The sequence below is a fragment of the Astatotilapia calliptera genome, chromosome 6 (assembly GCF_900246225.1).
Source record: "Astatotilapia calliptera chromosome 6, fAstCal1.2, whole genome shotgun sequence".
Taxonomy (NCBI): Eukaryota; Metazoa; Chordata; class Actinopteri; order Cichliformes; family Cichlidae; genus Astatotilapia; species Astatotilapia calliptera.
The window spans coordinates 22,347,338-22,363,411 of record NC_039307.1 but is presented as its reverse complement, the minus strand read 5'-3'; the positions used below and the strand labels follow the sequence as shown (position 1 = coordinate 22,363,411).

General features: G+C 36.8%; 2 protein-coding genes across 2 annotated transcripts; both read left to right on the top strand.

Annotated features, from left to right (window-relative positions):
• The first annotated feature begins 7,110 nt into the window (after nt 1–7,110).
• enam (enamelin) lies at nt 7,111–9,588 on the top strand. The gene is made up of 8 exons (XM_026169314.1): nt 7,111–7,167; nt 7,358–7,434; nt 7,541–7,564; nt 7,738–7,800; nt 7,916–7,957; nt 8,096–8,116; nt 8,220–8,303; nt 8,872–9,588. The coding sequence occupies exons 2-8, from the start codon at nt 7,381–7,383 to the stop codon at nt 9,259–9,261; spliced, it is 678 nt and encodes a 225-aa protein (XP_026025099.1). The 5' UTR covers nt 7,111–7,167; nt 7,358–7,380; the 3' UTR covers nt 9,262–9,588.
• A 713-nt stretch (nt 9,589–10,301) lies between these two features.
• Nucleotides 10,302–15,275, top strand: cnga1a (cyclic nucleotide gated channel subunit alpha 1a). The gene is made up of 10 exons (XM_026169424.1): nt 10,302–10,527; nt 11,243–11,344; nt 11,437–11,499; nt 11,586–11,639; nt 11,737–11,898; nt 11,990–12,094; nt 12,416–12,522; nt 13,037–13,647; nt 13,749–14,662; nt 15,263–15,275. Exons 2-10 carry the CDS (start codon nt 11,265–11,267, stop codon nt 15,273–15,275), a joined length of 2,109 nt encoding a protein of 702 aa, XP_026025209.1. The 5' UTR covers nt 10,302–10,527; nt 11,243–11,264.
• Nucleotides 15,276–16,074: the final 799 nt, after the last annotated feature.

Here is a 16,074-nt window from a genome sequence, read left to right as displayed (position 1 = left end):
CAACTTGGAATGATTTATTTTATGTCTGTAGGATAAACATGAAGCTGGCTCTCTTGTGCCTCTGTTTGGCTAGCACAGCCTGTGCTGCACCAGTGAGTGTTAAGTAAAAGCCAATCATTTATTTCATGGAGCTGAAACCTGTCCAATACTTAAAGTTTAACTTCTGTTTATGCCTTTAGTTTCAGTACTTGCCTCATTACACTGGATCCAGGCAACAGATGCCAACTTTACAGGTAATTATGCATACTGCATACTGTTTATCTTCTCTATATCTTCTGTGTATATTCTATATGCAGGTTCAAAATACTGCAAACACCTACACAAAATATTGCTGTATACTGAAGTCTTCACAATTTGCATGTATTCAGATGAACAATCCCTTTACGGCTGGTTTTCCACACACTGGACTACCTGGTGGTTACAGTGTGGAACTGGTATGTCAGACTCTTATTATTACTCAGGTTTATACACGTTTTCAGATCAGCACCATTATTTATTACATTTGGCTCTAACAGTGGCTATGAATCATGATTACAGTACAACATTTATGTTTTTTTTCTCCAAGATTTATCCCCACAGATTTCCAGGAGGTGCAGGTGTTTCAAACCCAGCACAGGTATGCATACATCAGTTTGAGAGAAGTTTTTCCACCTACAAAAAAATAAAATAAAATAGAAATCACCTAACTTCTTTTCGTTGATCCTGATTTTACTTTTGCCTTCTTTCTCTCTGCAGCCCTTTTCATCTTTTGGTCTCATCAAGTACTCCATTCCTCAGCTACCTGGCAGACAGAGTGTTGAAGTAGTAAGTCATTTCTCTTTCCTGTTGCAGATTATGGAAACTTTTGGCCCAGGAAACCTTTCTGCTCATAGAAGTGTTTTAACTGCTTTCTTGAACTTTTTTGTGTCTTGTGTTTTTACAATTCCAGTTCTATGCATATGACTTTGCTCAGCAAAGGGTAAGAATTTTGAACTCTTAGATATTAATTTAAAATTTGAAAATATGAATTTATGTTTGTATATTTCTATATATCATGGGACTAAATACAATATATAATTTTATTACAGATAATCCCAAACATCCCCCCAATGACAAAAGGCCCCATAGTGCCAGAAGTAAGATTTTAGTTATTCTATTTACCCCAACGTATTTTTGTTGTTTATGTTTAAAAACATGTTTGTTTATTTACCATTATATTTGTTTCCCCACAGGTTCTCCCATTTGACTATCCACCACAAAACATTCCCCAGCAAAATATGAACGTGAGAAAATACAGTAGCAAATAATATAATCTCGTTATGTTTTGAAGAAGCTAATTGTATTGACTGTGTATCTCCATGTTTTGGTAAAGTAGGTGTTTTTTTTTTCTTTTCTTTTTTTCCAGATTCCGCAATTTGACGCTAATGCTCTTCCATCCCAGGACCCCCCAAAATTGCACCTGCAGGATCAGCCCATACAGACAAGCCAGGTAACCAATCAACAGATTGGTCCTTATAAAGCATCTTTAAAAACAAGGGAACACTATTTGAAATGTGTATGATTTTAACAATGCTGATATGAAACTGCTCATTTGTCTTTACAGATGCCAGCAAAGGTGTAAACATGTGAACGTTCAGAAATCAGCATTGGAAGAAATTGTCAGTGATGTTGTTTCCGAAAGTGCTAACATGAGTTAAAACCCCACCCACAAATGTTATAAATAACACTTCTTTATTAAGAAATCACAACATTATTAAACTAAAGAGTAATAGGATAATCTGCATAAAATAAGACATAGTCCTGAAGCACTCTTTTATTCCCCTTGTCATTTCCCCACATTAACAATAACCTGTTCTAGAACTGCAGATGCAATGTGATGCTGAATTTTCATCATACTTTAATTACTTCATTCTAACTTTTCCTTAAATGTCATTTTCTTTGAATAAATAAAGTCTACTTTTTGAAGCAAATTTTGATACTTTTACTCATTATTTAAACACTTGTAGATCTGCTTTGTTTTGTTTTTTATTAAAATATACATGTAGTAAAAATAATGTTATTTTTCCTTTAGGATTTAACTTGTGATTTAACATTACACTATTACAAAGCTAGGTGGATTATCAAGTATCAGTTTGACTTTAACTGTGGTGCCATTCAAAAGTACATTTCATACCTTGCTCTATAAAGACCTTGCCCTACTTAGTGCCTCAGGTCTTCTGTCAGGTGAGAAAATAAATATCTCACTTGTCACATACAACAGCCTCCACACAGCAAAACTTGGTTCCTTTCCCAAAGACTTCTATAAACCTTGGAATTTTTTTTTTTTACTTACAGTCATATCTCTTCAGTACACTTAAATAAATACCAAAGGTTTGGGTATCAGCAGCAACTCTATTTCTATAACTGTGTTGCTAGAAACTTCTAACATACACAATAAACTTGAAATTGATTATTTGAACTGAACTCTTACATTGAAATTTGTGTTGAAAACTAATCTCAGAATGTATGAATAATGAAGAAAAATGCAACAAGTCATAAGAAAAGCATGATTATAAATGATTAAAGACATAAAAATATGTCTATTTTAGAGTTTAGATGTATTCCTGAATGGAATAAACCAAATTCATCTATAAATACTATTGCTTGATTTCAGTTTGCTGAGTTTGGTATGTTTGGTATGTTTAAGACTTAATATTACTTGGCATCACATGAGCTATTTTACCAGAAAATACTCTAGCATTATCAGCCTAAAAATAATATTTTCTAATGAATTAAGTTATGTTTATAAAAAAATATAAATATGCAATCTTATATATGTATAATTTATATAAAAATAAATAAAAAAAATTAAAATTTGTTCAAAATTAACCGACAAAAATGTAGAACCTTACCTGATTTCAGCATCGGTGGTATAATTTTTAGATCTTCAGTCACATTACATTTTCTTGTACTTGTGGACATAAGTGTAGGCAAAAATGTGTAGAACCGCATGAATGCTGAGAAAACAGCATGTGCCTCCCAGTCTTGCTTCTCACCTCTGGCAATGGCTTTGAGCTTGGAAACTGTGGTCACTTTGACTGAAAACTTGAATCTTCACACGGGTCCCTTTGAAACAGAAAATAATGTTTGCTCTTTGCTTACCTTTAAGTTCCATAATTAAACTGCAGAGCACGGCGTTCAAAGAGCAATTTAAGTATAACACCTACACCAGAGTAATTCTGCACATGCCTGTGAAGATTATCGAATAGGAGATCAGCCATGGTTAAAAGTCAGAATTTTGATCTTTTATAACACAATTTAGTATTTAGTATTTATTTATTTATTGTCATTGTCAAGAACAATGAAATTGCGTTTGGGGCTTCCATACAACCCAAAAAAAAGAAGAAAATAATAAATACCCCTTAAAACCCAAGTGTACATATTTAACCCAGTGTGACTCCAATGCAATAAGACAATCCTTAGCAATAATGTTCGTAGAAATTCAGACAAAGACCTGAGAAACATGACAAAATACAACAATGCAACCCATTCAATATTATTGTACTGTGAGATATGATATCAGATATGATAGTTATCTATTTAAGAAAGAGGGGGGGGGGGGCAGGGGGGGGAAGAGAATAAAGATATGATGCACCAATGCAGACCAGTTCATTGCTATTAAGAAGTTGGATATGGTTATTGTCCGTGAGAGGGGGGCAGAGAGTTCAGGAGCCTCACAGCCTGTGGATACAGGCTGTTGGCCAGTCTGGATGTTCTGGCCTGTATAGACCTGTACCTTCTCCCTGAGGGCAGCAGATGGAAAAGGTGGCGCGCAGGGTGATGTTGGTCCCGCAGGATACTGTGCACCCTCCTCAGACAGCGAGTGGGGAAGATATTACTGATCTCTGGCAGACTTGTCTGATCTCTGGCAGACTTGGAATTCCCAGAGGTTTTGATCACAGCTTGTATAAAAATCCTTGTTTAGTTCTGCAACATAGCACATACATTATAAACACCATCTAAGTGATGTAAGACACTACTATAGTTTATCACACAGAAGACATGGATTTTCACTGTTGGTGGCAAAATCTCCCCACTGTGAAACGTAATTGTCATAAGAAAATAAAAAACATTACAGGAGAGAGAACGATCTCCCTGATCTTGGCTCACCTGGGGACAAAAGCTTGTCCCAACATGACTGAACACTTACCTCTTCAGAGGCACATCAGAAATGCAAACATTGGCCTCTCACGCTATTACCGTCTCTTCTTCAAAAGATTCTTTCCTGGAACTGTAATTCAAGCCAAAAAGTCCCCTTTTTAGTGTTTTACAGTTATATATGATGTGGATTCACATTACTGATAGTTTAATGTTCATGTTGGGTTTTACCACTGCAGATGTTTGAGGTTTAGCTCATTTTAAAATTCTTTATATACTGGTGCATAGTTTAATCTACAACAATACACCATATTCTATAGGATCATCGTGTTTGTTGTTGTTGTTGTCCTGCAACTGGACCTCTGAAAATACAGGTTTTTTTTAATGCTGTTCTTTATGCTGGCTTTGCAATTAGAATCTGAATGCATGATGGTACCAAGCACATTTTGCTTTAACAAGAACAGCTACATAGAATCTCTAGTATTGTATTGCATTGTATGTATTGCCAGCTTTGGTACCTGTAATACACAAAAAACAAAACAAAAACATACAGCACCTGAAACACTCAAAAAATATACAGATACATGAATCACCAATCTTCCTATAGTGTGAGTGTGTGCGCGCGTGTGTGTGTGCGTGTGTGTGTGTGAGAGAGAGAGAGAGAGAGAGAGAGAGAGAGAGAGAGAGAGAGAGAGAGAGTGTATGAGTGAGGGAATGTGAGAATGCCTGTGTCTTTGTTGTTTGATAATGAGACTGGGAAGCTGCAGTGATGCCCCCCCAGATGGCCCCCCAAGTACTGAAACTAAAGGCATAAACAGATGACCAACTAATTAGGGAATACACATTTTTCCCTGGACACTAGTAGTTGCCAGGGGGTCACCAACTGGTCTCTAGGCCAATGTGACCGGAATCTAATGGCCCCATTATGATCGCCATGTTTCTTGTGTCACAGGTGTTGCATACCCATTTTAACATCACAAAATGTATTGCATGACACAATCTTTGTGGCCGAACGTGCACTTTTGATTTTTGTAACCTGGCACATTGTGCTGGAGCTGCCACAGATAGGTTAAAAACTCAAGTGTACAATCGTGTACAGAAACTCAGAAGACACACAGATATACAGACGTAAATGTTGGAACACTTTGAAAACTTGTTTTGTCGATTTTGTGGAAAAAACTTTGCAACAGGCACAGTCTTGGCTTCCTTTTTAAGTTCTCCTCCTTTATCAGCACTTATGTTTAAGATATTGTCTGAGTGGTGACAACTATCGTTCAGGAGAATACTGCAGCAGCTTCAAGGGCTTAACTATAAATTCAAGTGACTGTGAGATGAGGTTGCAGTGGCAAAGCAAAGCAACCATTGCTGCTTGTATACCTTAAGACTTGAAACTAGGGTTGAATCACTTGTCAGGAAAATGCTCACTGAAGGGAGCTGAAGGGTTGCATTTCTATAGACTTTTATGAAGCTGGAAGAGGATCTGCTTCATGCTAGTCCTTGAAAAATGTTTAGAACACTTTACTCCAGTGAATTGAACGAGGTTCTTTATGACGGTTTACCTTAAGTGAGCCACACCCAGTTATGAGGTTCACTGCTATGTAGAGGCTTTGTAGAGCTTTGATGCAAGTCACGCTTTTAGATTTTTACTAAAAGTAAGTAAAAACCTAAAAATAAAAAAAAAGCTTTATTTCGTTCTGTTGCTTTTGATGTTGTTCTAAGAAACAAAAAAGAATTAAAGCATTTGTTTGTCAAAGCAACAATGTAGCCTTCTGAAACAAAGCATAGTTTGAGAGTTAAAAGTTCTATATTCCTGTTGAAACAGATGATCACATTGTAACCACATTTTTATAACTGCAGTTTTTCTTCAAAGGAGAAAACAGGAATAATCTAACTACATGGCACAATATCAACTGTTAACTTTTAAATGACTAATGGAGAGATTGTTATCTTTTGACAAAGTTGATTAACTCAGCGGATTTGAGGTCAGAATAGTATAGAGTTCAGCAAATTACAGACCAACTCCTTCATTATCTGATCTGGAACCTGAAAAAATAAACATAAGTGAGCTATAATGTTCAAAATCACTGTGATGAACAGCCACGCCAGTTAAAGAAACACATTTAGTTAAAACTCAGACACTATAGAAGTGGTGCTTCCCACTGGCACTTACACCCACTGTAAGTTTCAGTAGATGAAAATAATCTTTGGAATACTTGTGTGAAATGTGGTGTTCAATTGAGAAACAATATGTAGTTGTTTAACTTAAGTCACACAATTGTTGTAATACATACAGTGTAAAATACCCCATTGCAGAGGGTATTTTACATGGGGTCAGAATTCTTTCTTAGACTAAAACAGATTATGAGAAAAATGTATGTAAAGGCTAACCAGCCTTTACATACATTTCTACACATTATCTCCTGTATGCATAATGAAACATAATGTCTGTAGTCAGTCAAAAAAACTTTTTTTTAAAATACCCCACCCTTTAAAATGCTAAGCTAAAAGAAAGAGCTGAAAAAGTGCAATACTTGAATAGATGTTCTTATAACCTCTGTTCAAGCGAGGAGGATCAACACTGTATTTCATGTTTCTGTAGCTATCACCAGTACTTACATTATTTTTAGTAATAAGATATTGCAGATATTTAAGTTAATTTAAGTTTCCTTTTCACTGTTTTCAAGTCAAACTAAGTAGGGACTCTCTGTCATATCATTACATGCTTATGTCTGCTTCATGGCGTCTCTCTCTGTTTTTTTTTTTTTTGTTTTTTTTCAAAGTTTGGTTTTAGGGCAGTAAAGGTGGGCATATGTGCTAAGCATATTTGTATAGCATGTAATTAACAACAACAGGGGCCTCAACCCTAGATACCTCTTTTTTTTTACCTTTGACATGTAAGGATAATTCTTCAAACACATAGGTGTGCCTGTTCTACTGGATGGGATTGGCTGCTACGTGATATAGCAGTATATAAATTGCATCCATGAGGGACAAGAAGTAGACTTCTTTCTACTGAGGTACTTTTTCACAGTTTCTCTCCAGGACAACAAGGTAAGGTGACTTTACAAACAGAAACTATTTCTCATTTTTTGGGGCAACCTTGTTGTTTTCACAAATATTTTTAATCTAATTTTTTTTAAACTATTTCTCTCTTGATTTTCTTAAAGTGCCCCCCCCTATTCACCAAAGAAAATTAAGAAAAATTGAGATAAAAGTCTGGGTTGTATGTTATATTATACAGGTTTTTCTACTGAACCTGTCAAAATGAAGCAGCTTGTTCTCTTCATGTGCCTCTTGGTCTCTACTCTCGCTGCCCCTGTAAGTCTAATATTGTGTATTATTAAATCTGCCATCTGATACCATTTTAAAACACAGTTATCCACATCTAACTGTTGTTTGCTCACTTCTATTTCTGAAATTGCAGTTTCCAGCAAGCGAAAGCAGTGAGGTAAGATGGCCTTTTCAACTTTTCTGTTTTGAGTGTTGGATCCGTCTGCTATGACATGTAATGCTATGTTTTTGTCATGCCATCAGTTGGGCACTATGATCGTTGTCTGACAGACAGGGTATAATTGGCTTAATTGCACCGCATGTCTGAAGATGCCTGGTATTTATTTGCAGATTGCAGCACATGCTAATGAGGCCCTGAGGTGGATGGAGATGTACAGGCTGTACCAGCAGCAGGTAATGGGGGTTCATTGATGTTTGAAGTAAAAAAGAACTTCAGATAGACCTTCCATGAATGCTCATTTATGATTATAAATCTGTTTTAATTCCTATTATTGTTGTTTCTTTCCAGGGAATAGTCCAAAATCCCTTCATTCCCTCTGCTAATTCTCCCGTAAGTTTACTCTTGTTAGCCTCTTACAGGAGCTTAGTGGTGGATTTTTGTGAAAACTAAAAATAAGCATATTTGGCATGATTGCTGAAGTTTGTGCGTTACTTATTTGCAATCTGACATAAAATTATGTTCTTTTAGGCTGTCTCAGCTGGGGCCACTGTGAGCATACACACAGCACTGTGACATTGCATATACACATTTATTTCCTGTTATATATATTATTATTACAAATAATAATATAGGCTATATACATTTAATATAGGTGGATGCAGCACCAGCCCAACCTGCTGATGTCCCTCCTCCAGCTCCCGTCCCTGTTGGAGATGCTTCAGAGGAGGAGACAGAGGTGCTCAGGCATCATAGTTTCATGCTGAACTGTATATTGATTGTTATTGAGAAATTCATGTGTACATTTTCTTCCCTGTTTAGAGAAATATTTACTAATATTTTCTCGTATCTTGTTTATTCACAACAACTTCTCTGTCCACAATGGATTGGTTTAAGAATAGCCTAAGTGTAGAGCTAAAAACAAACTGGGAAAAACTTGTAATGCATGTAGAACAAACACATTCCATTGTAGAATAAATTGAGGCTTTTCTCAATTTTCCTCAGAGACCTGAATAAATAAATTTAGGCTAAATTGACAACGGCGGTAGACGCTATGTGCAAACACTGTTAAAACAGAGCTAGAACAAGAAAAGGACACATTCAGGACAGACGACACTCTGACGGGTGTAACAAGGCAAAGAAACATAGACTGTTACACATTTTGCTGGAGCATTAGTTCAAACAATAACTTTAAATATGACAGCGTCACAAGCATAAACCCTGAACATGAAGCAGCTAACTTCAAAAATTCATCATTTTTTGTCAACATATATATGACATGATTTTTTCCCATTTCTTTGGCACAGGATGGTAACCCTGCCACCAAAGCTGCAGGACGTGCCCTGCTGAACTCTGATGAGGTAGAGGAGGCCGAGGAGGTGGAAGCAGCTGAGGCCGACCCAGCCATGGTTGAAGCAGAGCCTTCAGCAAACCCTGCAGCGGTAGAGCCAGCTGTAGTTGACGTCCCCATAGATGTTGCTCCAGTTGATGATGCTGCTGCTGTGGATGTACCTCCTGTTGATGTAGTTCCTGTTGACAGTGCCCCAGCAGCCCCTGAGGTGGCCGTTGATCCAGCTGCCCCTGCCACCGCCGATATACTTGCTGCTGCTGATGTCCCAGCTGAGGTTGACGCCCGTGCCACTGATGTCGGTGAGGCTAACATGACAGGAGGGCCAGCAGATCCCACTGCACTGTAATCTGCCTCTCATCACCAGCAACAATACTCCTCTGTTAGCAAATAGAACAAAAGCTGAAAACAGATACAGGTGATGTAGTTAAAAGAGACAAAAAAAATTATTTGGGAAAAAATTGAACACTTTGTAAAGAGAATAACCAAAATGTGTTTTCAGACCTAATCTAAAAAGGGTTTTTTTGTTTGTGGTTTCTCTCTTTTTCTGTAGTTCTGTAATTGAAAGTTTATTCTTAGTCATCAACACATTGTATAAATGGTTGAGGATTATCTTATGTTTTATTGTTTTGCTGTACTGTCCACAGTATTAAACCATTAAAGTGCCAAAAAATAACATATCAGTATTTTGTGTACACGATCTTTATCTTGTTGTGTGCCACTGTTACCTCAACAGTGTTTCCTTCTAGTCAATGTTCTCCTGAGTTTCATCAGTGACATAAACACATCAAAATCACACACTGTCATCTCCATTTATACTTATTTCAACACTAAACCAAAACAAATTAAAGGACATTAAACTCCTGCAAAGATGCTTCAGCTCAAATGCAAACTGTGAAATTTGCTGTCATAAAACTGCAAACACCACATCAGCCAACAGGGAGAGCCACTGAACCACAGGATTTCTACATATACTCCTGTACACGTTTTTCACCGATAGAGGTTCTGCTTTGATTTCACACGAGACATTATTGTTCTTTTATGCCTGATCTGGAATCTGTTTTACTGGACATGATCTAATAGGATTAAAGGAGGATATGGAGGAGAGTGCTGACTGAGCAGGAGTAGTGTGTGTGTGTGTGTTAGAGTGCGTGTAAGCGTGTGTGTGTGCAAGCAGACTAAATCCTCTGTTCCGCAAATGATCAGGAAAATTATAGCTTGTTGCTGAATTTTAAAAACAATGTCAACACATAATGGTTTTCAGTGTTGTGGATCCTGAGTAGGAGGTTAACTGAGGCTTGTCGAAACTTCACTTAAATGTATCTCATCTCCCGCTGGAGTGGACAAGCAGGGAGGATGATTGAGTTTGCCACCACTCTCCTCAGACAAGTCTAATCCCCAAATCCTCATCAGGGTCACTGAGACTCTATGACACAGTTAGATGGACTCAGTACCTACAGGTGTTAGTTGCCTAGTTACATGTTGTTATACATTATTAAATAGCATTCAGTGATTGATGATACAATAAATCTGTGGATACCGTGAGTGTCTAAGTTCCAGGAAAGTACACAACTAAAGGGAAATGGACTTTAAATTACATTAAGGATCGGAAAAGGTAAGTTTAGTCACACGATACTGTAAGTTCTTTTTGTAGCATCATCTATGTGTATGGCTAAATAATTCATTTAGACCTGTAAAACAATGTGCTTACCAGCTGAGACTGACACTACAAATGCAATAGTAACATTGGATATAAGTGACACATGATGCAGATGAAGACAGTAAAATCTTTTTTTTAATGGATTGATTTATTCATATATATATATATATATATATATATATATGTGTGTGTGTGTGTGTGTGTGTGTGTGTGTGTGTGTGTGTATTTATTTATGTATTTAGACCTCGAGGCAACTGTTGTTGTTGTTGTGATTTGGTGCTATATAAATAAAACTGAATTAAACTTTATATATTTATAAATATTTTTTTTTACATATGTAAGAATTGTATTTATTTAGTTATTTATTTATTCAGGCATTAATCATTTATATGTTTATTTGTTGTCTCAGTAAACAAGTTTTGACAGCACAACACATTTCTGCTTCCATGGGTTGCTCTTGTTTGTAAAAAGAAAACATCAAATCAAATCAAAAAGTTCCTATGGTAAATCAAAAAGCAGATATATTTTTCAGTTTTTTTTCTTTTAAAGCTAGGTGATCAAACAACTGCCAAAATACGTCCTGTTTCAGTTTAAAATATGTGTAAACCAATTTAGAACCCAACACTACTTAAATGAAGTTGTCATCCTGAAAAATATTTTATTGCTGCAGAGTATACTACAGTTCTGCTGCAATGGCCACTACCACCCAGGCCTTGCTCACCTCGCCACCTTATGTTCCACCTCACTTTACCAGTGACAGTGACGATGACATGTGAGCAAAACTTAAATATAAATACACAAAGAATAATAATGACAAAAAAGCAAAGATTTGTCAGTTAATAAAATGTGCTGTGTTTGTTTCAGAAGTTCACCTCAATCAACGCCTCTTCATATAGGCAACACGAACAATAACAACAACAATGAAGAGTAAGTACAATTTGGAGTCATGAAAAAAGTAAAGGCTTAGATTCCTGTAATCACGTTAAACATGTTGCATTAATCGTTTTTTTCAGAGAGAAAAAGAAAAAAAGGAAAAAGGAGAAGAAGGAAAAGAAGGAAAAGAAAGAGTATTGATTTTTATCTCCTCACCTTTTAGGAAATGTTACTATGTTATTAAGGATAACCGGTGCTCAGTATTCTCTAATTTATTATTGCACATTACAGAAAAAAGGAGAAGGAGAAGAAGGAGGAGGAAGAAAAAGAAAAAGAAAAAGAAAAAGAAAAAGAAAAAGAGAAAGAAAAAGAAAAAGAAAAAGAAAAGGAGAAAGAAAAAGAAAAAGAAAAAGAAAAAGAAAAAGAGAAAGACAAGAGCAAGGACAAAGATAAGTAAGTACATAATTTACAGAAACTTCAAAATAAATTTATGTGTTGTATGATTTTGAGTATTTATTTTACACTTTCATTCTTTCCTCCACAGGCCAGCAGAAATATTTGTCATTAATCCTGCTGGAAATTTGTATTACAACTGGCTGTTTATCATTACGCTACCAGTGATGTATAATTGGACCATGATCATAGCCAGGTGACCTTGATAAATCAGTCATTCTTCCATCACTAAAGGTCAAATATTTACATGATTTCATTTGGTTGTTTGTTTTTAATATCCTACTTCATTAAAACTACTTTTAGCTACAGTTTGGTTTCATGCACAGAAATAGTTTTTTTTTTTTTTTAAAGTGAGAAGTTGTGTTTTTTAACATTGTATTGTCTTTTTTTCTGTTAGTACAGATTACTGGGTTAATGGGGTGCGACAGTAGCACAACAGGACATAGTCCTGAGATATTCAACATTGTTAATTTACAAACCACCCTCACTGCTGGTGGTTGTCTTCTCTTGCAAACAGGGCTTGCTTTGAGGAGTTGCAGCATGACTACATAATTTACTGGGTTATTCTGGACTACACCTCAGACCTTATCTACCTGGCTGATATGTTCTTCAGGGCCAGAACAGGTGAAAGACTAACCTTACCATTCTGCAGAAATATTTTCAAAATGTGATATAGTTTTCCTCAAAGCACTAATTAGACTTACACAGATGAAATGAGTGGCCAGTGATGTCATCGTTTCTCCTGGTCATGTTATATGTAAGTGATGGTGTGGTTCTGTCTCTCTACTGCAGCACAGCAATCAACTATCATCCAGCAAGACTCAAAATGGAAATTTGTACTGCTGAATTCATGTTAGAAAACATCCCTTTCTAACATGAATTCCCTTTCTGGATATAATTTTTGTACTCTGATCAACAGAAAAAAAAAGACTTGTTGAAACTGCTTTACTATAAGATATCTAGAGCATTATTTACACCACCAACTACAAATCTTAAAGCTGCTAATAATTACAGTTTGAACGGTGATCCTGTGTGCAATTAAAAGGTGATTGTTGCAGTAGAAGGGAACATTCAATTCCATATAGTATTTAAAAACACAATGTCCCTGTAAATGGTAAACACTGTCTTTCAACTGCAGGTTACCTTGAACAAGGCCTACTAGTGAAAGATAAGAAGCTGCTTTTGGATCGATACATCAGCAGCTTTCAGTTTCGTCTCGATGTTCTCTCCATGCTGCCCACTGACATCTTCTACTTCGTCCTTGGCATCGACTACCCAGAGATCCGCATAAACAAGCTTCTGAGGATTGGGCGCATGATGGAGTTCTTTACCAAAACAGAGACTAAAACCAATTACCCCAACATCTTCCGTATTGCAAACCTTATCATGTACATCCTTATTATCATCCACTGGAATGCCTGCTGGTATTTCTCTTTTTCCAAATCTATTGGATTTGGTGCTGATGACTGGGTTTACCCTGCTCTGGATGATCCTGAGGAGCCTGAGTTTGGACAGCCCATGAGGAAGTATGCTTTCAGCCTGTACTGGTCCACACTGACTCTGACAACTATTGGAGAAACCCCACCACCAGCTTTGGACTCAGAATTTCTCTTCCATGTTGTGGACTTTTTAGTTGGAGTCCTCATCTTTGCCACCATTGTGGGAAACATTGCCACCATGATCTCCAACATGAATGCAGCCCAAGCCCAGTTCCAGTCCCGCATTGACAACATTAAGCAGTACATGCAGGTAAATAAACATTGATCAAAAAAGTCTAGATCAAAAGACGTAGTAAAATAATCTAGTCTTTAAATATTATTTTAATCCTCTTGTTTTCTTTTCATTTGCAGGTTCGAAAGGTTAGTAAGGACCTAGAGTTGCGAGTCATCAAGTGGTTTGACTATCTGTGGAATAATGGCAAGGCACAGGATGAAAGAGAAGTGCTGAGATATCTCCCAGACAAGCTAAAAGCAGAAATAGCCATCCAAGTCCACATGGAGACGCTAAAGAAAGTTCGGATTTTTGCAGACTGTGAGGCAGGCCTGCTGATTGAGCTGGTGCTCAAACTCCGGCCACAGGTGTTCAGCCCTGGAGATTACATCTGTAAGAAAGGCGACATTGGTCGTGAGATGTATATTATCAAAGATGGAAAACTGGCAGTCGTTGCCGATGATGGTGTGACACAATTTGTTGTACTCGGAAGCGGCAGCTATTTTGGTGAGATTAGTATTCTTAATATTAAAGGTAGCAAAGCGGGTAACAGGCGGACCGCCAACATTCGCAGCATTGGATACTCAGAGCTCTTCTGCCTTTCCAAGGATGACCTGATGGAATCATTGTCAGAGTATCCAGATGCCAAAGGCATGCTTGAGGATAAGGGTCGGCAGATCCTGATGAAAGATGGTCTTATAGACTTGGATCCAGCTAATATCAAACCTGAGCAAAAAGAGCTGGAGGAGAAGGTAAACAAATTGTATGGTACCATGGAGCTGATGCAAGTCAAGCTGAAGAAGATCTTACGAAATAACGAAAATGCAGACAAAACTCTAAAACATCGTATTATAGATCTTGAGCGCTTAACTGGAGAGGAGGTAGAAGAAGATGAGGAAGAAGGAGAAGATAAAAAGGAAGAGAAAGAGGGGGGTGGGGAGAAAAGGGAAGAGGAAAAGGTAGAAGAAGAGAAGAAGGAAGAAGGGGAAAAAGTAGAAGAAGGGGAAAAGGAAGAAGAGGAAAAGATTGAGATGACAAAAGAAGATGAAGAAAAGCAGGAAGAGGAAAAAACAGATGAAGGAGGAGATGAAGAAAGAAAAGATGAAGACACCAAAGAAGAGAAGGAAGAAGAGAAAAAATAAACAATAATTTATGTAATGCAGCAAGCTCTTTTTTTTATGTAGCTACAATAGAATGCTTATCATAATGAAGTGGACTTTGTACTTTAATGATTCAGTAATAATATAAAAGACAACATATGAAACACTATAGATGGACTGAAATACCTACTCTAAGTTGTCCTTAAAAGGTGTTGCTATTCTATATGTGTAATAAAATTAACATATTATACAAAATCTTTTCCCATTTTTATATTCTCATTCAATTAAACATTGGGCAGACAAACACACTATGAGCAGCAATACTCGGGTAGGCTGTAGCACTAAAAGACACTTGTTTGGTGCTAAGGGGCTCAAAGTGTCAAATTTTGACCCTACCATCTAAATGTTGGATAAGAAATTGAGACATATTAGATCAGGAATTATTTTTACAATCTTCTATTGTCAAAATTTGTTGAGCTGTGTAAATTGTAACATCAGTTTCCTGTTCTTAGCAGACATGAGTTGCGCCTTTTTGCGGTCTTCTGCTGTTTTAGCCAGATGAGCTAAAACAGCAGATGCTCCTCTGCATACCTTCACTGTAATGAGTGGTTATTTTAGTCACTGTTATCTTCCTATCAACCTGAAGCAGCAGGGGCAACATATTTTTACCCAGAGAACTGCGGCTCATAGGTGTTTTCTTTTTTTCTTCCCCATCCTAAAGCTCGTTTTGAGCTTCATCTTTGGTCATCTTGACCATATCAACATGCCTAAATGTTTTGTGTTTTTGGCACATTGATGGGTGATGAGATATTTGCTTTAACAAGTTGTTCAGCAGCTCTTCCCAAGAGAACAACTGATGATTATCTGTTTGCCTGGGGATGGTAACTGATAAGAATTTAACGATTCCGATTGCATCACTGATTCAATTCCTTATTGATTCTCATTGGGTTCTCATTGACTCTGCCTTGAGAGTCACCATCATCACAAGCCAATATGTCAAAGGTATTACATTGATCCAAATTATTTGTGTGCTGTGTGGTCAAATGTTTGTGAATGTTGGAAGTATTTCCCCTCTTTGCTGTGATTGATGTTGGGGTCATTACTCAAAAAAACATATTACACATTTTTCTGTAATAAAGTACACTTAATTACATACTTAATTACTTCCAGGCAAAAATAATTTGTTACATTTAGTAAATGATTGTCTTGACATGAAACACATTGTCTTATATTTACCATTTAACAATATAAAACCCATAGGCTACATTCTCATACACCAACACAAATCCCTATCCTGTGGACACACATATGATCTTTCCTTTAGTATTTAGGGATAATAAAAAAAAGACAACAGCACAAACGAAAG